Source organism: Rhopilema esculentum, chromosome 10 (genome assembly GCF_057945365.1).
Source record: "Rhopilema esculentum isolate cy_ngs chromosome 10, ASM5794536v1, whole genome shotgun sequence".
NCBI classification, from domain to species: domain Eukaryota; kingdom Metazoa; phylum Cnidaria; class Scyphozoa; order Rhizostomeae; family Rhizostomatidae; genus Rhopilema; species Rhopilema esculentum.
The window spans coordinates 13,464,356-13,485,482 of record NC_142824.1 but is presented as its reverse complement, the minus strand read 5'-3'; the positions used below and the strand labels follow the sequence as shown (position 1 = coordinate 13,485,482).

General features: G+C 35.2%; 3 protein-coding genes across 3 annotated transcripts; 1 reads left to right on the top strand and 2 right to left on the bottom strand.

The window, feature by feature from the left end:
* Nucleotides 1-2,248: 2,248 nt before the first annotated feature.
* LOC135693247 (uncharacterized) lies at nucleotides 2,249-10,331 on the bottom strand. The gene is made up of 8 exons (XM_065211674.2): nucleotides 10,175-10,331; nucleotides 7,931-8,094; nucleotides 6,929-7,016; nucleotides 5,959-6,050; nucleotides 5,358-5,421; nucleotides 4,652-4,755; nucleotides 4,342-4,436; nucleotides 2,249-3,118 (listed from the first exon to the last, which is right to left on the bottom strand). Exons 1-8 carry the CDS (start codon nucleotides 10,229-10,231, stop codon nucleotides 3,042-3,044), a joined length of 741 nt encoding a protein of 246 aa, XP_065067746.1. The 5' UTR covers nucleotides 10,232-10,331; the 3' UTR covers nucleotides 2,249-3,041.
* Nucleotides 10,332-12,096: 1,765 nt separating this feature from the next.
* Nucleotides 12,097-15,793, top strand: LOC135689733 (adenosine 3'-phospho 5'-phosphosulfate transporter 1). The gene is made up of 2 exons (XM_065207064.2): nucleotides 12,097-12,575; nucleotides 13,604-15,793. The coding sequence occupies exons 1-2, from the start codon at nucleotides 12,119-12,121 to the stop codon at nucleotides 14,695-14,697; spliced, it is 1,551 nt and encodes a 516-aa protein (XP_065063136.2). The 5' UTR covers nucleotides 12,097-12,118; the 3' UTR covers nucleotides 14,698-15,793.
* A 142-nt stretch (nucleotides 15,794-15,935) lies between these two features.
* LOC135689741 (putative RNA-binding protein EIF1AD) lies at nucleotides 15,936-20,868 on the bottom strand. The gene is made up of 5 exons (XM_065207076.2): nucleotides 20,202-20,868; nucleotides 19,752-19,860; nucleotides 18,819-18,927; nucleotides 16,662-16,709; nucleotides 15,936-16,353 (listed from the first exon to the last, which is right to left on the bottom strand). Exons 1-5 carry the CDS (start codon nucleotides 20,286-20,288, stop codon nucleotides 16,095-16,097), a joined length of 612 nt encoding a protein of 203 aa, XP_065063148.2. The 5' UTR covers nucleotides 20,289-20,868; the 3' UTR covers nucleotides 15,936-16,094.
* Nucleotides 20,869-21,127: the final 259 nt, after the last annotated feature.

Here is a 21,127-nt window from a genome sequence, read left to right as displayed (position 1 = left end):
CGCAATTTTTCGGGCACGCTTCTTTCGTATGCTGTTCCCTCCTTACGGCGTTGTCTTTGCCCCTACCCCTTAGCCTAAGTTCCAGATCCCAAACTAAAAGTACTTGGAGTCTGGGGCTCAGGCTTTTGTCCCTACCCTTACCAAGTTTTCGTGATGTTCTAAAAGTTATGAACCAAGTAGAAGTCTAAAAGACTACAGCAAGACCGTGCATAGCGGAGGGGCACGGGGGCAGTTGTCAAATTTGGAATCTCAAACCCAAGTTTCCCATATTGCCATATATTGCCATACATTGTCTACTAGCTCAAAAAGAAACTTTTTTCAAGTGACTTACACATAAATGGAAGTTGGTCGTGCGAATAAGAAAAACATTGTAGTGCCACTTCCAGATGATAGCGTTCAAAGTGTATTTTATAATTGATTTGAATATTTTTTGGAGAATCATGCTAGTCCCTAACGTAGCAAGTTGGTGTTATAATGCAAACATGTACCAGATGCTTTTTGTTTGTGCCTTTAAGTTAATGACAGTTGCGTATTAGATGAGTGAGTGAAGAGTGAACGCTTGATTCTGTTGCTTGTATCGAGATTTGAGAAGGAAATTTCCTTTCATAGATCCTAATTATGCTGTAAATCATTAATATTTACGTCTTCTAGTGTATATTCAGCTTTACAATTAGATTAAAACCAGGCGTAGCTGTTCAGATCGCATTTATTCTCCTTCGTCTAATTGCTAAAGTCGAGAGCTGTTTCTACATATGTTGCAGCTCTTTGTCTTTGGAATGAGCTGTGAGAATTTGTACAATGAAAGGAAGAGCTCGGCTCTCCAGATGCTTTGTGACATAAAGCTCTCCTTTCACTGAAGCGGTTGTGATATGGCGAATTTTACGACTTTGTGGATTTATTATTGATAGCTTAGATACTGCGCTGGTGGAGCTGTCTAGACAATGCTTGTGTTTCCTGACTAATTTTAACAACAGCAGTTTTTTCTTGTGTTCAACATCCAACTCTCGGCACAATTTTAATTAAAATTCCGCGTCTAAAAATTATGGATAGATGCTGCTCAACAGAAAAAGCAACATTTAACCAGGTCCTGTTTTACAAGACAACAGGTGAAGAATTCCGCAAATCCATAAAAATTTATAAAAATTTAACATCCGTGTATGATTTAAAAAGAGGCCTCCGCATTGCGTGGATAAATCCATTGTTCCATCGAAAGATGCCAGATTTCCGTAATCTGCGCCAAATTTTCGTTAAATTCTATAGTTCCGTAAACCATGATGACCCCCCACCTTACTGTATACTTTGAGTAAAATCACTTTTCTTATAGAAGAGCAACGTTAAAAATATTGGAGGAATCAGCTCAAGATATCATTCGAGAAAATGAAATACCTCTAATTAATACAGACAACTTTTCATAATTGAGATTGGTAAAAATTCTATAAACTGGAAACGGTCTGTAAAAGACTGTTATAGACTGTAAAAGAAGTTATATTTTTGTGAAATTTTGGTGAATTTCTTTCCCTTTAAAATAATAAACACAAATTTGGTAGCAAAAAACAAAAAATAGTTCTAATTTTTTTCAAATTTTTAGATTTTTGAAAATTTAGCACGGCTGATTTGCAAATTTTAGTTGGTAATTTTACCGAAGATCCAGATTCTTATTGTTTGGAAAATGTTGCGTTTGAAACCAATTTGGTTATATTTCGAAGAGTCAAACAGATACATATTTTACGCTATTGGAATCTTTGGGTGATTTCAGTGAAAATTTCATGATAAAATGTCTTGGAAAGATGAGAAATCAAGCTTGAGAAATCAAAAAATAGTTCATGATATCACGGTCGCCATTATATCGGCCAACAATGTCTGACACACAGGATTCCATTTAAAAGTATGTTTGCTTTTCCCAAAGCCGTTTTCAAATTTTGCAACGGCAAAAATTTGTTTTTGCATTTTGTATTTGTTGCTACCTAGCATCCGAAGGTAGTTTTTAGTACACTGAGAAGCTATGCTTATCGAGCATGTCCTGGTCCTTCCTCTCGATGTGACCACACCTCGTGATTCCTACGCCTGGAATTACAGAGAGCTGGCGACCCTCTTACTCTCGGTGAAAGTTTGGTCATGCCAGGGACTCGAACCACGGACCCTTAGGTCTGTAGTCAGCGCCTCTAACAACTGAGCCATCCTCGCACCTGTTTTTGCATGATATTGGATTTTGCACGATTACAGAAACAGTCTTGAAGAAAAAAATCCATCAATTTTTAGCATTCTTATCTCTAAATATCTTACAAAATATAACGAATGTGCAAGCTAAATAGACGCGTTTTTGATTGCGAAAATTTAAAATTACAAAAAAGATTAATGAAGAATGAAGTACGAGGGAAGAACTGAAACAAGATATAGAATCGATGGGACTAAAACTCAAAAGGCGATTGCAAAAAAATGCATTTTTGAAAGACAGGAAAACTTAATATTCACAAAAAATGCAAGCAATCACAAAAACTCAAACAAAAATTAGCTGACCAATATGTGATATTGTAAAGACAAGGTACATTTGCGCGAACCGATTTACCGTGAATGGTGAATAACACAAATTTCCATAAATATCATAACATGAATAGAGCAACCATGCAAAAAATGAGTATTAATTTTATATGAACTAAAGATGAACCTTAGGCCCCTTCTTCACATCTCAATGAGAAAAAACGCTAGACAAAAAGACAAAATTGTTCTTTTGAGTCTAAGCCTTCAAGCTACTTAATTAAGTGTCCAGATCTAATCGTTTGGTTTCCTCTACTTTTAATAGGTAAAACAATACTTTTCTTTATAACTTTGAAACAAAGCACACCTCAAATGGGTGAGTCATTGCTATGATGGCTTGCATAAAGTAGTTTGAGTCATAACAAGGGGTTCGTTTTAAAGTTGCACGGTTAATTTGAAATGCAACTTTCCTCAAAGCATCGTCCCATTAGCTGTGTCTTGCTCGTCATGAAGATGCTTGAATGACTAATTCATAAATTACCTCTCCATAAACACTTAACGTGCAACTATGTCTTTTTGAAACCCTTTAAAAGAGGATAAATGTTCTCAAAAGCTTCGTAGATCTCTGACCGGACCTTTGCACCTGTCGAGAAAGACAAATTTACAAAAATACTAAAAAGGGTGAATGCAGTTTGGTTTTCTAGCGAAGATTGCCACATAACAATTGGCCAAAGAACTCGATGGAAGAAGTACAAATAAAAGAATAAAATCAGCACAGAGCATCGTACGAAATATCACCTTTTGGAAAAAAGAATAATAAGAATTTTAGGAATAATTAACGAGCTGTATGAATATAATATCGAGAAACATGTCAACAGAAAAGGGTTATTCAAGTGCCAGAAAAGGATACTATTTTAGCTTAAGAAGTGTGTTGATATATTTTTAATTTAAGAAGGCACTATGAAAATACTAGAATAATAGAATAATAAGGATTTTGAATTTTTAAAATAAAATATAAGAAATATACAAATTTATCGACAGCATGCCTTGACCTTCCCGGCCAGGTATTTGGGTTGTGAAAAGAAATATCAAGGACTGGATGAAAAAATTGTACATATTCTAACATCTTCTAGGCAATTATACCGACAGACCAATCACATGGTCAACCATCTAAAAAGAATGGGTAGGATGCCCTAATCCCCAAACAATCCCTGTAAGAGACACCCCTTATCTTGTGTAGGCATCCAGATGTACCCCCTATACATCTTTCTTATGGGCTGCCCTCTTGTGATATTATCAATAAAATGAATTTTTAAATGGTACATCCCTTGTTCAAAAAATATAGCGAGTTTACACCGCTGCTAAAGCAATCATTGGCATGACGGCTCACTCGAAGCTGTAAAGGTCATAGCTAAGTGATAAGTACAAAATTAGCGTTTCCAGCTTTTAGAGAACGAATTTTCATTTCGATTCAACGATACAGAGTTTGACACAAATATTTTGTGAATGCTAGATGTGTCTGGATGTGTCTGGTAAAAATCCGTTCAAAAAAATACATAATTTGCACGTTTCTTTGCACCGCCCAAACATTGTGACACGAAACTGTTCGGGAGACGAAACCTTCAGTCCTTTGTTTCGAAACAATACCGTCTTAAACCAATCAGTGTTGCAGGGTCATGGCACATGCGCATTGATAACAGTATTCGCACAGCTGTTCTGTCTGGTACCATACAACTCTTGAACTTCTCGCCGCTGGGCTTCGAGTAATAATGCGCATGTGCAATGACCCTGAAACGGTGGATAGTGCGTGTCTGGAAGACGGGCATGATTCATCTCCCGAACAAGAAAGTGATAAAGGAACCTCACCTGTTAAAACAACTTTGCCAGAGACAAATATAAGTAAAACGATTCTTGGTTTGGCCATTCGGAAGATCAGTCCAGGGAATAATTCCGGCTCGTAGCTACAAAAGATTACGAAAGTAATATATTTATAAACATTCTCAAATCTAAAAAAAAATCAGCAATTAGTTGTTCACAAAACAGCAGAGAATAATGGCGGAGAGGCCAGTGGCAGAAAATTGAGCGACACACTGTTGTAATAAACACAAACGGTTCCAACGTGGCTATAATTTGACCACATGAACCAAAAAGAAATCTTTAGAAATTAACAGCAAACCTGCAAAACTGTGCGTGAGCCAAAACAAGACCTTCCAGTCGAATTGCAAATTTTACGTCGCAACTGCCGACAATATTCTGAATTTTGAAATCGACGAATTTCGCCTGAAAGAAAAAGGCAATTACGAAACATATGCAAAAAAGAACTGATGCTCAATATAAAGAGAAATTTTCTACATTGCAAGATTGATGAATAAACTTTTAGCTGGACTAAAATCATGGTGGTAAATCCTGCTCTTAGCTAAAAAATTTCGTGCAATAAAGTTTGGAGTTATTTCCACAAACGAGTTCGTTAGTTTGATTGGTGAAATTAAGAGTTTGGTACCTGTGAAGAAAAGGTCTTTACTGGTAGCGATAGCATTATTCTTCGAAAACTCAAAAACGAATGGCAGGGAAAAATCTTCTTTTAATTTGTGAGGCTATCTTTTTTCATTAAGAGGTTTCTACAGGAATTCAGAGGATAATTCTGGGGTCAATATGGGAATATTTCTGGGAAAGATCCAAAAAGGTATTGCAAAGAAAGTGACCCAAAGAGGACAAAGGAAAATGTAGAATTGTGTGGAAGGTGTCTCTAAAAGCAGCTAACAAAAAGTAACTTTGGGAAAATGTAAAGCAATGAACCCGAGTGACAGGTTTCCCTTAAAAGGAATTTTTAAAAAATTCACAAAGCAAGTCACTTTTAATGTGAATGAAAAGGAACACCTTACCGGAAAACCTAATTTTTGTATAACTCTAGCATATTTTCTAGCCGCAAGTCTTGATTGCTCTTCGCTACAAATAGATGAAAAATCAAGTTAACATCTACGAGCATTGAAATTCCCAATAACTACAGGAACATAACAACTAACAACTAAATATAATGATACCCACAGGGAAAGAGTAATTTATTGCCAGATGGTGTTGAGCATGAAGCTCGGAGTAGCAACTTAAAACCACCCATTCTATACACTAAAAGCAAAGAATGGGGATAAATAAAGTTATTCAGATAATTTTAGATGAAGTTTTTTATAAATTATGTCTCATTGAAGAAAGACGGGAACAAATTAGCGTGCAAGGAAGACAAGGTTGAGAGAACCAAACAATGAGAAAACTTGTGAATTACTGATTAGAGGAGAAAATAAACTTTCGAATTCTTATGTAAAAAGCCTTTTTTTCATGCATGATATTTATAAAGCAAGCATTGGAAACTTATACTCAATGGGGGTTGAAACCATGAAAGGGTGTTTTTGAAATCATTATGCAATAGGAGCCATAATTAAAGATCAGAGAGATTTTGCTGCTTTGACAAAAAGTAAAATAATCCAGTACCTTTTTGCGCCAGTGCAAACCATTTTTCCTGAGCTGAAGATAAGTGCGGTAGTTCTTGGCTCTCTAATTCTCATTATAACAGCAGCAAATCTCTGGAAATTAAAAAAATCATTCAAGAAGGAAGGTAAAATAAAAAATTTTAAGACAAATAACAACAAAAGCAAAGTATTTTTATCATGTCCTCAAAGTAAATGTTCTGAGTTAAAAGTTGAGATCTCAAAGCGTTTCTGGCTTGCTAAAAGTAGCTACTACAATCAAAATGCGAGAACCAAAGCTCGTGCAAAAGGTTCGATCATCAGTTATAATCACATGCCTGAATTGCTGTAAACTGACGGTTATTTGTAGAATCAGCCTTTTGAATCAAGCAATCAGTTTTAATATAGAATTTGGATATTGAGAAATTTTACATGAACCTAAACCTGAAATAAAATCAAATAAGCATTTAATCTGACACAGGAAAAAAAGCAAATAAAACAATATTTAATCAGTAACTAATCTCCTGTCAGTTTGCTCCACAAACTTTCGAACTCAAGATGATCCTTATATCAATCAAAATCTGCACAATTTAGTGGTGAAGATGTGAAAATAAAAATTGGTTTATGAACAACTAAACAACGACATTGTTACTAAATATTCAACGAACTAAAAATAACACTTTTTGAAGATCAGCTTCAAAACGTAATTTTTTACATAAACATTTAGAATTTACATGTTCAGTTCATGTGTTCTTTGCATTATTTTGCAAAGGTATCAAATCATCTGTGCCCCATCAAGTTGTACCTAAGAGATCTTCACAAAAAGTCTGATTTATTTTCAATTTACATTGGATTCTTCTACCTTTTTCAAAAGGCATACCCCAAATGGTTCAGATATCAGCTAAAAGTCAGATCATTTCTTTCCCACTTGATGGCCAGACTAAAAGAGATAGGTAGAGATAAAAACAAAAAAGAGATTTAAAATATATATATACCTTTGGGTTGTATTCAGCATTTCTTGCATGAAGTGCAATCTTTTTCAGGTCAAGTTTACATCCCAGATTAACAGTTGATACAATATTCCTGATGGCATAACAATAAAAGTTTTAAAAAATGCATAAGGGTACAATAACTGATACAAAAGACAATCATCAAGCTATGAAATACCTACATCTAAATATAATGAGACTTACTGTTTAACAGTCTGTCATAAAGTGCTTGATGGCGTCTGGCAGAACTGCACATGCAGAGGTGATAGCAGCTTTGAACCACTCTGTTCTTTACAGGGTATAGATCTACATAACTTTGTCTTAAATGATATAATCTATATTTCACATGGGTGCCTAAAGTAACCTGGACACCCAACAGAAACCTGGCATTATCATTTATGTAATAAATAAGTACACAGATAATAAATAAGTTGACCATAACTTATTTATGTGTGTTTGTTGTTGTTCATTCTGGTTGCGGTGTTACTTATTTTTTACATTTTATCAATTCTTTGCCGCAAGAATTCCATCGGAGTCCTTTGAGCAGCCTTCTATTGTGGCCTTTCCTTTATTCACACATTATTAAATATACTGTCAAAACATCATTGGTTGGTTTTATAGTTGATTTAGCCAAGTCAGCAATGTTTTTTATAGTTGATTTGATTGCTTCAACTGCAAATTTAATATGCGGTTTTGACTGAAAATTTTTACTTTCTTAGCAAAAAAATCTGTCAATTTTAGCTGAAATTCATGCACAATTATGGCTTTGTTGCAAAATACAGGACAGGACAGGACAGCTCCAAGTTGCAACTCTGTTTCAAAAAAAATTATATGAAGCCAATAAAATAATTTTTATCATACTTAAATTGTAAGAACTTGAGAGCCATCCATGAAGTTAAATTCAGTGTCTATTTTCACGCTTTATTAACATCATAGGAATACACATGACAAAATATTAAATAATTAAAAAACTTCCCAATTCAGAGAAAAAAATGTTTCAATACTTACTGTAGCTGTGGAATTATACCAGATGCCTCTGCAGAAAGTGGTGTCATGGGAGTCATCAAGGGGGTAAGAGGTTGTACTGATGGGTTGGGGTAATATATCCCAGTTGTTGTTCCAGGCATTGGACTTTGTGTAGCCACAAGTTGGTTAGAGTAAGATTGAGCAATCTATGGATAGAATAGTCTTAATTTTTAAGAAGATACATAGTTGATACAAACTAATATCACAATGCTCAACTAAATTTTGATGTGGGAAAATCAATTTACAGTAACATAACAATAAACTGATTCATTAATGACTCCTAGATCTAGGCAAAATTCTAACTTTTCCATACAAAGAGGTATCAGGGTCTCATAAATTATTATGTGTGGATGTCAAAGCCACATCTGTATCTTCTTATCAAGACCACTAGCCATGACAGTAATGAGACGGTTATCTATAAAATCTCCTTACCTGGGTAAATATTAAATAATTGTTACCCTGCAGACAAGACAGAAATGGCAAAAAGGTTGGTAAATAGTCTGTCAATTGTTTATTCATTTTATTTGGATTTTTTGTAGCTTCTGTTTAAGTGTGTTGTCTTTGTCCACAACCCTATAAAAGGTAAAGGAACTTTGTGTTCCCTTTCTGCCGCAATCAATTCACACCCAGATTGAAAATATGAAAAGCCCCTTTAAAGTTGAATCAATAAAGTATCCAAAGGTATCTGCATCATGATCTCCAATGGAAACTTTCAAAGTCTGATAGAAACCTTCATTGTGAAAGGAGTATTCAAACTAATTTTGGCATATCCAAGGCTTTTTGGCCAATAAATTTTCACAAGTGTGACACGAGTGCATGAACATGTGCATGTGAATGCCTGTTCAACAATATTCGTTAAAGGAAAAGTCCTCAAGGGCCTGAGAGGGTATTAGTGTATCAATTGTCCTATGATTGCAAGGGCAAGGTGGTAGCACATCGGCAGGTGCAAGGGGGTTGCCCACCTGAAGGAAAATCCTGGCACAATTGTAGTTTAGTTGCATTTTTATGTAATAAAAGATAACCTAACATAAACTTATATGAAAAACAGGCATAATGAGAAGTTGGTTATGGGTATTCAAGATATTTGTGATTATAAAAATTTTCTCAAACACTTGCTTGCCAATAAATTCCAAAATCAAAATTTTAATAATATCATCATAGCATGCTTCAATGCAATTTTAAATTTGCAATGGAGCTTCAGCCATTTTTGGCAATGAAGGATCAGTTACACCATTGACTTCCAAAAACTTGAAACTGTTTGGGTGATTTGCAAATGAAGATAATAAAAACATTTTTTTCTGGTCTTTTTCTAAAAATCTAAATCAACTATTCATTTTACTGCGACATTCAGTCATTGCCTCAACCAGTATTCTTCTCAGGTGCCCTATAACCTTCAATATGTGGTCTATTAAGTGGATTTTAGTCTGCCAAATGTGAGTGAAGAATTATCTAGTAAGTTGCAACTTAAAATTTAACATTTCACCCTACATATTACAATACAATATAAAGCAAGGCCCACACCACTGGGGGGCAGAGGGACCATGGCCCCCACACTTTTTTGCGAAGCAAGTATTTTCAAAGCTGCAGTAAAGAGGGAAAAAGCCTTGGCCCCCTACTTTTGCTAGCCTTGCCCCCCCCCCCACCACTTTCTGATTCGTGGCATAGGTCATGTAAAGAGTCCCTTGATTGCTAATATATTTGCTATACCAGTACAAAGATAAGACCCATTATGAAGAGAATGGGAAGTGTTAAACGGCTGTGAAAGAATCCCTAGATCTAAGCAAAAATGGACAGATATTCAAAAATAGAGAATCGACAAATGGACATTACGTTATTGACATCATATGATATTATAACTTTTTTGTTTTAAGACAGAGAAGGAAATGCAAAAGAAGCGTGTTGCGATGTGCGCAGAAATTTTAAAGTTAGCAATTTGAAAAAAAAATTTACGCCGCGATGATATATGCTATGTAAAAAACGGACTTTATGTGAACGCGCAACGAGCGGAAGCACGAGGTATAAAGAATAATAAAAATGTCTTTAAACTCAAATATTTCAGTCCTATCATCATCCCGTGCCGTTCAAATGTTTTGGCATTTTCCGCAGTGTTGTCACCGTTTAGGCCTGCCGCCTGCGTAAGGACGACTATGAACAGTGCTTTTTGAAAAGGAAAAATTCATATTCTGAAACTAATATATTATCTAACATTTGCCAAAGCATTCATACCTGGTTTCTTCTGTACTCATCTTCACTGACATCTAATTTTGAGTCGCTAGCAGACATTTTTATTTATCCCGATATTAGTCTGCTCCGTGCGTTAGATGGTCGGTCACAATGGCAAGTCAAGGTGGTAGCATACTGTAAGGTGATTCTTGCATGTTGTTTTGCCCGCTACTTCTAAAAGAACAATTTTATAGAACACGAGCCTCAAAATTGGTCAAAAGTTAAAGAAAAAATTAAAAACAAGCCGAGGCTGAGCTACTGTAAAATGCAATTTTTGAACAATGTTTTATCTAATCAACGAGGACTTTTAGCCATATGTGGGTGATTTTTCGGTGATTTTCCAACTTTGTCGGCAAATAAAGGTTGTCTCACTCACTTTGTTGGCAAATGAGGCCTGAATACCTCCCTAGAGCGAAAACGCTAGCAATAGCACTGCTTACAGGCTATTAATTTAAAAACAAATTAATAACAATCCATCCTCAGATTTTCGAAAAAACAATCAGCCTGAACTCGAATTCACTGGCTCGTACAAAAAAGAGTGTATTGCAAATAACTTGCTATAAGGAGCAAGCTAACGACTGTAAGCAATGATTGCAAGAAATGACTGCAAGAAGTTTTCGGAGAAACATTTTAAGCTATACTGAAGGGTGTGGTCGCAAAACTTTTCTTTTCATGTTGGGCATCGTCTTTCCTTTTTGCCCCAGAGCCGCTGCAACCTCTCGGCGGCCTTCCAGCCATATTTGCCCTTCAATTCTTATAAGATTATATAGATTAGAGGAAATTTTATAAGATGAAATCATTGTTACGAGGAGCCCGAAAGAAGCTGCAGTTCATTTTTGCAAATCATCCTAAAATTGGCTTTTCGCAAAAAAATGCTCATTCACCCAAAACGCGAGATCCAGGAATATTGGTTTCCGCTATCCTAGGTACCAGATTCCAAATATAAAATATAATAGAGTCTGGTACCCAGGGTAGGTTTCCGCAAACTTAATTTCCTTCCACTTTCATGCCATCATTTGCTCTTACTTGTTATCATTAAGTGTGTATATGATCATCTATTTTATTGTTAATTAATTTTCTATGGAGAAATAGTCGGTCAAAAAAGTAAAGTTGGTCATTTCTTTCTGAAAGCCTTCCCCCCCCCCCCCCAAACAAAATTGTCTAGGCACATCACTGAATCCAGAGCATAGCAAATCTTGTTGGTGCACAATTTGGTGCACAATTAATAATTCTGATGCCGAGTTAGACTATTAATAATCTTTGTTCATAGATTGCAAACTGCAAAATAAATACTATCATTTCAACGGTGGAGTAAAGCATTTTTTCCTCCTACCTCCCACTGTTTTTCAGATTGAAGTACCTCAAAGAATATCCAGTTGGAATCTGATACATTCTCATCCACAGATTTTGGAGAAAAATGCAATAATAAAAAGCACTATTGGATTGACATTAGAACTTGCTTTTATTTGGTAGACGATCGAGTTTTTGCTAGAAACAATGAAAAACAACAAAAGCTGGGTATGCAATTTATCGATGACTGTCAAAGTATTTAGTGAACACTTATTTTTTATAAGAAACAAAGATCGAATATTCTAAAAGATTTCTCTAATTTCTTAAAGATTTGGAAAATTTCAATACTTATTGTTTCTTAATTGTTTCTTCGTTTTTGTTATGATTTCGTTATTTTCTATATTTGGGGTCCTATGTTTGATTTTCTTGATAAAAAATATTTGGAGAATTTCCTCTCGGCTTTTAACAAAAAAATAATTTTTCTTTGCATGCCCGTCTGATCTTACAAGTCTTTCCCTACTGGAAACAAGGGAAATTTGTTTTATAACATGAGGATTCAAGTCACTCCCCCCTCCAACTGACCTTTTATATAGATCAGCGAGCCCCCCCTCCCCTTGCAAAGCAATCTCGTTTTGGATATCACAAACGCGGCTGAAAATGACAACACCACACACCAGCAAAATTTCGCGGTTGCAATGGTTGACCATCTACGAAACAGGTGATTATGATCAGATAAGACAGAAAAGCTTTGGAATAAGAATCAAAATGTCTTCTGCACATAATTTTGAATACATACCAGTTATCAGAAAAAAGAATATTTACATCTTTGTCGGACTGTTACTGGCTAGCATTTCAACAACAGGGGCTACTCTAGCGCCAAGTTCTCAAGCAGGGTCCGTGACTGATATAAAGAAATCTGCAGCATCGTCAGAAGAATCAGCTTTGAATAATGGTGGGCATAGAGGACACAGTCACTATATTTATCAACGCCAGTTTAATGGTGATGATTGGCTGAATAGCCTTATTTGGAACCTCATTGGCTACTCGACGATTTTAGTGCCTGGTATCTTCATAATTCGGATGGCAAAATACTCAAATTTCAATGAACGCAATGGTGAGCATTAATTTTTTCAAAAAGCTGGTCCTGAATGCCTCATCCCCCCATCTGTGTTCTAATATTGTGTTCTTGTATCCCTCACCAATCCGCATTTCTAACATCTATATTCTATAGGTGTTCTGTGAAAAAATGGCTTGCATATGTGTATGTAAATTGAGACTCATTTTAGGATTCTTAGTAAAAAAAATGCATAGATAAAAATTTTGATTGTATCTGTGTTTCTACTTTAGGCCCCACCTAGTTTTTGAACATAGATTATGGACACCGAGAAGCTATGCTTATCAAGGTTTTTTCTCTTGGTGTGACCATCAGAATACAGAGACCAGCAGTTCTCATATAGCTTGCAAAATGAAGGTTCATAATAGCACCATAGCATATGTGATGTGCAATTTCAAATTTTAGCATGCAGCACTACATTGACCTTGTCTTGGCATCTGCCATACTCTGCAGAATAGGGTGACCACAACACCTCATGATTCGTACACCTGCAATTACAGAAGTGAAAGTTTGTTCATGGCAGGGACTCCAACCAAGACCTTTTGATCTGCAGTTGGTTCACCTTTACCATGGAGTCATTAACACAAAGTCTTGTAATGCATATCATTTTAGCTATGAATGGCACAGGGGCGGATCCAGAGCAAACTTGAAGGAGGGGCAGTTGGTAGTGGGGGCACTGAAACATTTTCAAAAATTGACAGCGAGAGAACGCTGTATGCAACAATTCAGATCCACTTTCGGAGTAAACAACATTCTATAACTTTGAAGTAATACTTTGAAGTAAATTAACCGATTGGTCTCAGAAACTTTTTCACCTAATTCCCATTCTTCAAAAGGGGCGCACAATTTCCAAAAAAGGGGCTTAGGAGTTTCTGGAATGGCATAAAAATCTCTTTTTTCTAATCAGAAAAGATGCAAGCAGAACTATTCCATAATTCTGCAGCTAATTTGGCTTAGTGATCAGTTTTTAATTACTGACTATATAGAGTCTTTTATGATTCTTCAGAAATTTCATTCTTCACTTTTAGGAAGGGGATGTATGTTCAAAGCAGTTCAATTCTGTGTCTTTGGCTCTAGAGAAGATGAAAAAACAATAGATGCTGGGGATGTTGAAGCTGGCCATGTACAAGACAGCAAAAAGCAGCCAGAAACATTTGTCAGTGTTGGCATGAAGCTACTATTTTGTGCTATTGGTCTTCAGGCTATGTACCTAACATGGGGTGTCCTACAGGAGAGAGTTATGACAAAGAAATATGGCAAAGACAAAAATGCGGAGCGATTCAAACAGTCTGAGTTTCTTGTTTTTATGAATCGTGTCTCCGCTATGGTGCTGTCTGGCTTTTGTTTAGCAATGAAAAGACAAGGCAAGCATGGAATACCTTTCTATTTGTACTCATACTCATCATTATCAAATATTTTGAGTAGCTGGTGCCAGTATGAAGCATTGAAGTATGTTAGCTTTCCTACACAAGTACTTGGAAAAGCATCAAAGATGATCCCTGTGATGTTAATGGGAAAGCTTGTTTCACGGAAATCATACCAGTACTATGAATATTTCATTGCTGGGATGATATCTGTTGGTGTTTCACTGTTCCTGTTGTCAGTAGCATCTAGTAAACAAAACTCAGCTAAAACAAGTCTCTCGGGCCTTTGCTTGATGCTTGGGTACATGGTGTTTGACAGTTTCACATCCAACTGGCAGTCAAAAATTATCACTACATACAGTCTTACATCTCTTCAAGTGATGTTTGGAACCAATTTATTTTCAAGCCTGTTCACTGGTGTTTCACTAATCCAAAATGGAGGTATGATTACATCAATCTCATTTATCTACCAGCATCCAGATTTTGGTTATCATGCAATGGTGATATCACTTGCATCAGCCGTTGGCCAACTCTTTATTTTCTATACAATAGCCAGTTTTGGACCCTTGGCCTTTACTTGTATAATGGTCACAAGGCAAATGTTTAGCATGCTGCTATCCTGTATTATTTACCACCACTATCTGGCACCACAGGCAGTTATTGGTGTCCTTGTTGTATTTCTAGCCCTGGTTTTGCAGATTTATGCAAAATGGAGGGTAAAGAAAATCAAACAGAGGAATAACCCTACTATTTCATAACTAAAATATATATCAAACTTCTTAACAAATAGTTTATATTTCTAGCATTTAGTAGAAATCATAGAAGGGAATATTTTATCTTTAAGAGACACGCAAAAGAATTGATAATACATCTCTAAAAATTTGTAATTGTGTTAAAAATGTTTTATTATTTGTTATTTTTATACCTTTGATATAGAAATGGTTTACTTAAAATGTGTCTTTTTTAATTGTGGTCCCTTAACATTCAAGTGGCTTCAAGATTTAGCATGTGTCAACAGACCTATAACATCTCAATTATTATTATGTAATGCTATGATTTAGCATCTGCACTTCCACAAGGTATTTAAAGCTCAATCCAGAAGTTTAGGAGGAACAGTGCTCTCTCTTTGTGTTGTTAGAGTTATTACACTAGATTCTTTACAGAATCTAAAAACTGTGCAAACATTAAATTTTAAAATGAAAACAACTTGTTCGCAGTTGTTTGTGCATTTGAAAGGCATCATAAATAAAAGAGGAAAAAATGTCAGCAACAGAGCAGTTGAAGAAAATAAGATGGATGTTTAAAGGGTTTCCCACACCCTCATGGATACTAGATGATATAATCAAGGAGATACTCTTGTGCCTTTCGTTGTCAATGCTTATTTTTGTCCATGTTAAAAGTGGACCCTTATTATAAAACTTCAACCTTTTCAAACTTCAATCTGCTAGTGGCTAATGCTTTCTTCGAGTAAGAAATTTTGGGTGTAATCTCAGACTTTTCAAAATTGTTGCACCATCTAATGTTAACATTTTGATAAGTGTTTGAAAAGCAAGTAAAAATATTTCTCCTTCACCCTGAAGTTGACCTATCCTTAAATGAAAACTTGGCAAAAGTAGAATAACATCTTTCATTTATCATATTGATCATTTTATAGACTTTTTCAAATGCAGCAAATTAACAAAATAATTGATTTTAAATCACTTATTTCAATGACTACCCACCTTTATTAGGGAATATTTGGACATTAAATTAGGGGAATATTTGGACATTAAATTAGGGAATATTTGGACAATAGAACCTCAAAATCAATATGTTTACCATATGTGCAGGGTTCGCTGTAAACAAGAGTTTTGCACATGTCTATTTTCAAAATTGATGTCATTTCCACTTCATCTAAAATCAAATCAACCAAAAGCATATCCACTATAAAACCAGGGTTGGATAATTCTGACCCCAATCAAATGCTTTGAAGGATAAAATAAAAAAAAATCAGATATGGCTGTGAATAATAATGGGTAAAACATTTTCTTTGTATTTAAGTAACACAAAATTCATCCTTGCATTGTTCTCAGTTTAGCTTTAAGTTAAGGCTATAAAACAAAAACTCAAAACATGCCTGGTGCCAGTGATTGATCAACCTGTCAGTGATTACAAGCTAATTGTTCAATGAAATTGAATCTAGCTTGTTTGATATACTGTTATCTTCACAAATATTATTTTCTCTGGTCTCTTTGGTAGCACTCTGACTCTCATCTTCACCCTCTTCTTCATTGTCAGTGCTTGAAACCTCTTCACTGCTAGAAGACTCTGAATCTTCTACAAGGTTGAATTCCCTTCTGTTTGGGTTTTTAAATAGCAGTTCATCATCATCATCATCACCACTATTTTCAGAGCTATCTTCATATGCAATTGCCCTTGACATAACAAAAAGAAATACATTAAAGAAACTGGTTTCAGAACTTTCTGCTAGCAAAATATTTATTTCCTAAATAGCAAAGCCAAAAAGCAATATAATCACTAAAGAAGTTACAAAAACATCCATTCAAAAAATCCAAAGGCAAACAAATTTAAAAGAATGTGCTTTAGAGAATTTACATACTCGCACTGTAAGTAAAATTTGGCTTTTAAGAAGATTTCCTTTGAAAGAGAAACGTAAGCTGCATTTGGTTAGGAAATAACCCTTTTCATACCACTTATTTTGTACAAAGATTAAAAATAATACCTGGTCTTTTCTTCTGACTCGCCCAATTCCTCTTTAAATTGCTCTGGCCTGAAAAGGACAAAATAGCATGATGAAATACCTAACAATCTCCTTTTCATATTTCCCTTAAAAAGTCATTAGCTGCACCACAAAATCAACAAACTATTTGAACTCTCATCATCCACTAAAGTATCTCACATTTCCTAAGTGACACCATGAAAACGTGAGAAAGGTCACAAAAGTCTCCTGATAAAAAAATCCTAAAGAGGAGGAAATTTTGTTTGAAACGTATCTGATTTTGAAGCTAAATTTTATGCGTTTAATCAATTCATTTGGGTAGTCAAACATGCTTTGCAACCACTAAGCAGTCCTAGTAATATGAAATTTCCTGTAATGCTCAAAAGCAGTGTCATTTGATAGCAAACTGAAGACATTAAAAAATGCTGTTCAAAGCGGAGTCATTTAAAAATGGAATCATTTGAAAACTCATTGATTTATAGGGAACAGCAAAGTTTCAGTTTAAAAGTTTCAATTTCAAACAGAGCTTAAACAAAGGACATGGGAATGGACAGAAATGGAGTAATGGAAACAGCCACCTTATTGTTTTGACTAAAGCCAAGTGGTCTGAGGTAATGTGTTTAAGAAAATACAAAAATGGAATGATAGAACGGAGACATACAAAAACACAGTAATGGAAATCGGCTCTTTAAGAGTTACAATGCCCCCTAGAAATGCCATCAAGATAATGCACACAAAAAATTAAAAATTTCTATAGTGTTATAAGCAAGAAATTGAAAAAAATATAAGAAAAGATAGTAATTAAAAACATGGAATGGCTGCGCGATAGAAAGCATGCCTCTGGAGTCTTAGAGGTGGGTGAAGTTGTGTTCATGTGGTTGCATGCCTAATATTACCAGGACTGTCTAAGTAGCATTTACGTGTGAGCTTATGTATTTTCTTATGAAAAGCCATGGGGGTAGTTACAGTCTTTTACTCCCCATGATATCATCAGCATTGCATTGTAAAGTAATTGCAGGTAAAGAAATCAGTAATATATATTTTAAAGCATATGTAAAGCATGAAAAAACAACTTACACAAATTATGGAGACAAGGAGCAGGCCTTGCTCTAAGCAAAATGAAGGTGCTCCATAAAAAGAGCCCCTTAGAAACTCTAGGCGCTCTATTTCGCACCTTTAAGAAAAATATCCTTGAGAGCATCCTTCAAGAGCCTTGGAAGATCGAGAACTTCCTATCGAAAGCTTTGGAAGAGTTTTAAATAAGAAATTCAATGGTGATACCAAAAAGCACCATAATATGAAATAACAAAACATGCAGCAAACACTATGTTAATACAAATATAGAAATATAGGAAAACGCATGGCTTTAAGTCGAACATTAGCTTTGTTTCCCTTTTTATGCTATCCATTCTATAAGAGACACTAGAATATCTACTACTCGCGAAAGCAAATGAAAACTGAAAAGCAATGCGGTAATTTGGACGGAAATGTGATCTCTGAATTGCAAAGGTGATTCTAAGTTATTAAGAAAAACAGAAAATAATACTTCAACAGAAGATTAACGCTTGCTCGGAAATCAAATAAATCTGACGGAGAATACTCTTGATGGCCTGTGTCCTTGGTGGTTATGAGAGGGTTATTAGATTAAAAATGGTATCGAAAACCCAACGTTGAATTTGCTGAATTTTTTTCTCAAGGGGTAATCTTACGAAAATCATAACATTGCGGTCTATTGGGAAGATTGTTTATGCTTGATCAAGTTAATTAGACAAAAGCCAAGAAATTATTTTGTTCCGTGGTAATATTGTTTTTACGTTTTGAGGGGCTCTATAAATCGCTCTCCAAGGCTTCTTTTGGGTGCGCTCTAGGCGCGCGCGCTCGATCGAGCGCCTTTCCGGGCAAGGCCTGAAGGAGGCAAGGGAAGAAAGTTGTCCCTGATCCCATAAAATTTTTACATCTTATTCTTCACAAGTATAAAGAACTTATTCTTAAAATCCAGAAATTTGTTTTTAATAAATTGAAAAGATTTTCTAAAGAAGATCAGAATTCAATGCAATAAACTGCTCTTCCAATAAAATATTTGAGCAACGTATAGATAGACAAAATCTTTGTCTGGATGTAATACAAATTTAATAACAGTTGTTCATGAATATAACTCACCAAAGTCCTTCATTTTGTAAATATTTGATCTGCTTGGCATACAGAATATAAACAATTTCAGCCAGTACTTTATTCCCTTCTTTTATTGGGTTTACAACAACATAATCACCTAAAAAAGAGAAATCTTAATCCAATTTGAGAAAACTTTTTATCCATAAATGAGCAAAATCTGATAAAAGTTGCTCGCACTTGCTTCAATTGTTAAAAAACTAATAACTTTCTTTAACAATTAATTATTTCATTGAGATACCAAAATTCATACTCTGCCCGACATGTTTAGGGAAAACAAAAATTTGCTTTCCAAGAAAGAAATTATAGCAGGCTTATCTTTTGTGAGTATGATACACAACATTTTCCTTCATATCAATCAATTATCCTAATAAAAAAGGCAGCGCTATAGAAAACAAAGCTTAATATCTTAATACTTTTAAGATATTAATTAGAAAAAACTGCCAATTGATGTAGTTCTATCACTGGATACATTAGAAGCTAAATATGCATAGGTATTGTACCAGCAGGGCAAAAACTGGGGTGTGTGGGGCACATGCCCTCACTGCTTCAAAGGAACAAAGCTTACTGAGAAGGATTCTAACATCTTAACCTCCTTTTAGGGATTTAACTTTTTGAATTGTATCAAGGACAAAAAAGTATATCAAGGACAAACAACTTCAAATTTAGTGAAAGAGAGACAGACTGGAAACTTTGCTTCTTACACAGACAAGTTAACTTTTATAGTTTGAGATTCTGCACCTTAAGTCCTAGACTCTTAGTTATTTTTAGTGTTAATGATGTTAAATGTTATTATCTAGGGACTACAAAAAATGTGTGTGCATGCAAATTGCATGCACACAACCAAGTTACCAGCCTGAAATTGAGAGTGCTCTATTTGCCTACAATTTTTCAAATTTATGTAGAAATGAAAAGAAATCTCACCTCTTTTGACCCAGAGATTTTTCCGGAATTTTGATGGCATGCTAACAAGAAACTTTCTGCCATTAGCTGTTTGTACTTCATGCAGATTATTACCTCTTCCAGCAATTATCTAAACATTAAAAGAAGTGGAGAGAGTATTGACAAAAGTAATATAAAATAAATTCCACTCAATAATTCAAATAAAAAGCAATATACATTTTTAGTGCATCATTTTAAAACTCTGCCACCAAAAAATACTGTGCGCTAGAGTCAGTACCTAAACTACAGATAATGTTTACTATATGCAATATACAAGCCAATCTAGCACTGCACACTAAATTTAAATTTTCAAACTGGAATTACAGATGTAGCAGTGTAAAGAACTTCTTTGCAACAGACAGACCATACTATAATAGAAATTAATAAAAGTCATTTTCATAAGATTATATCTGAAAAATGCTTTAAACTTACCTTGACAATTTCTTCATCTCCTTCCGGTACATAGTATTCAGTGAGTGCTTCCTTGGTAACGTGCTTTCTTTTTGTTGTTTTGGACATTTTTACGAGAAATATATTGCTTTCAATACACCTTTGTATTGATCTCTTCTGTATTCTGTTTTTATGGTTCTGCTAAGTGCAGTATACGATTACTCAGAAACTGTGTTCTATGTTCACAGTAAATATAAACAAATTACAAACAGGCCTTGATTCCTATGTGCACATATGCTGTTCGGAGTGTGAACTCGTTTCGTTCTGGCAACTTTACTGCACTAACAACGTCAAAAAAGTCTACGTGCGTAGAACAGAATTTACACTAAAAGCTACAAAAAAATTCTGAAATTTAGACCGAGCGTCAAATAAGCAGCAGCAGTATTTATTGTCAAATACTGGGAGAAGGAAAGACCTGAAAATAGGCCTTTTCCAAAAGGTGGGACAAAGGACAAAATGTTCCTTTAAGCTGCTCCCGCCATGTCCTCTCAATATGAATCCATGCTAAATAGTATTTTGACTTGATTTTCCAGTATAAATATTTTTCACATTCCAGACTGATTCTAATGTGTAACTTTTAATAAAACAACTACCAAATTCACCCATGTTTTCACGACACGCCATTGCAAGAGAAATTACGTGACTCGTTTTGAATGATAACCTCGCCTGTGCGTTGAAAATGCAAAGTTCTTGGAATAGGGTCAATGATTGTTAGGATGCATCAAAACCACCGTACGAGAATTGCATCATTTGAGCACTGAGCCTCATTCTCGAAACATTTTCAGCAAAAGCTGCCTTCAGGGATGTCTTTAAGTCATTCGGGGCAGTCATAGTTCTTTTTTGGCAGGAAACCTTTTTTCGGTAGGATGGGACTGTAATAGGGTCAGCTTTCGCGTTATTATTATTAG

Bases quoted from the DNA above. Each gene is read 5' to 3' on its own strand.
- LOC135693247 (XM_065211674.2), bottom strand. From the start codon at position 10,231: ATGTCTGCTAGCGACTCAAAATTAGATGTCAGTGAAGATGAGTACAGA. The intron at 6,051-6,928 runs GTATATATATAT...TTTAATTTCCAG, and splicing joins ATGCTGAATACAACCCAAAG to AGATTTGCTGCTGTTATAAT. The intron at 4,437-4,651 runs GTTTGCTGTTAA...AATCTTTTGTAG, and splicing joins GCTCACGCACAGTTTTGCAG to CTACGAGCCGGAATTATTCC.
- LOC135689733 (XM_065207064.2), top strand. From the start codon at position 12,119: ATGACAACACCACACACCAGCAAAATTTCGCGGTTGCAATGGTTGACC. The intron at 12,576-13,603 runs GTGAGCATTAAT...CTTCACTTTTAG, and splicing joins AAATTTCAATGAACGCAATG to GAAGGGGATGTATGTTCAAA.
- LOC135689741 (XM_065207076.2), bottom strand. From the start codon at position 20,288: ATGTCCAAAACAACAAAAAGAAAGCACGTTACCAAGGAAGCACTCACT. The intron at 19,861-20,201 runs GTAAGTTTAAAG...TTTAATGTTTAG, and splicing joins GAGATGAAGAAATTGTCAAG to ATAATTGCTGGAAGAGGTAA. The intron at 16,354-16,661 runs GTATTATTTTTA...TGTTATGTCAAG, and splicing joins GAGTCAGAAGAAAAGACCAG to GGCAATTGCATATGAAGATA.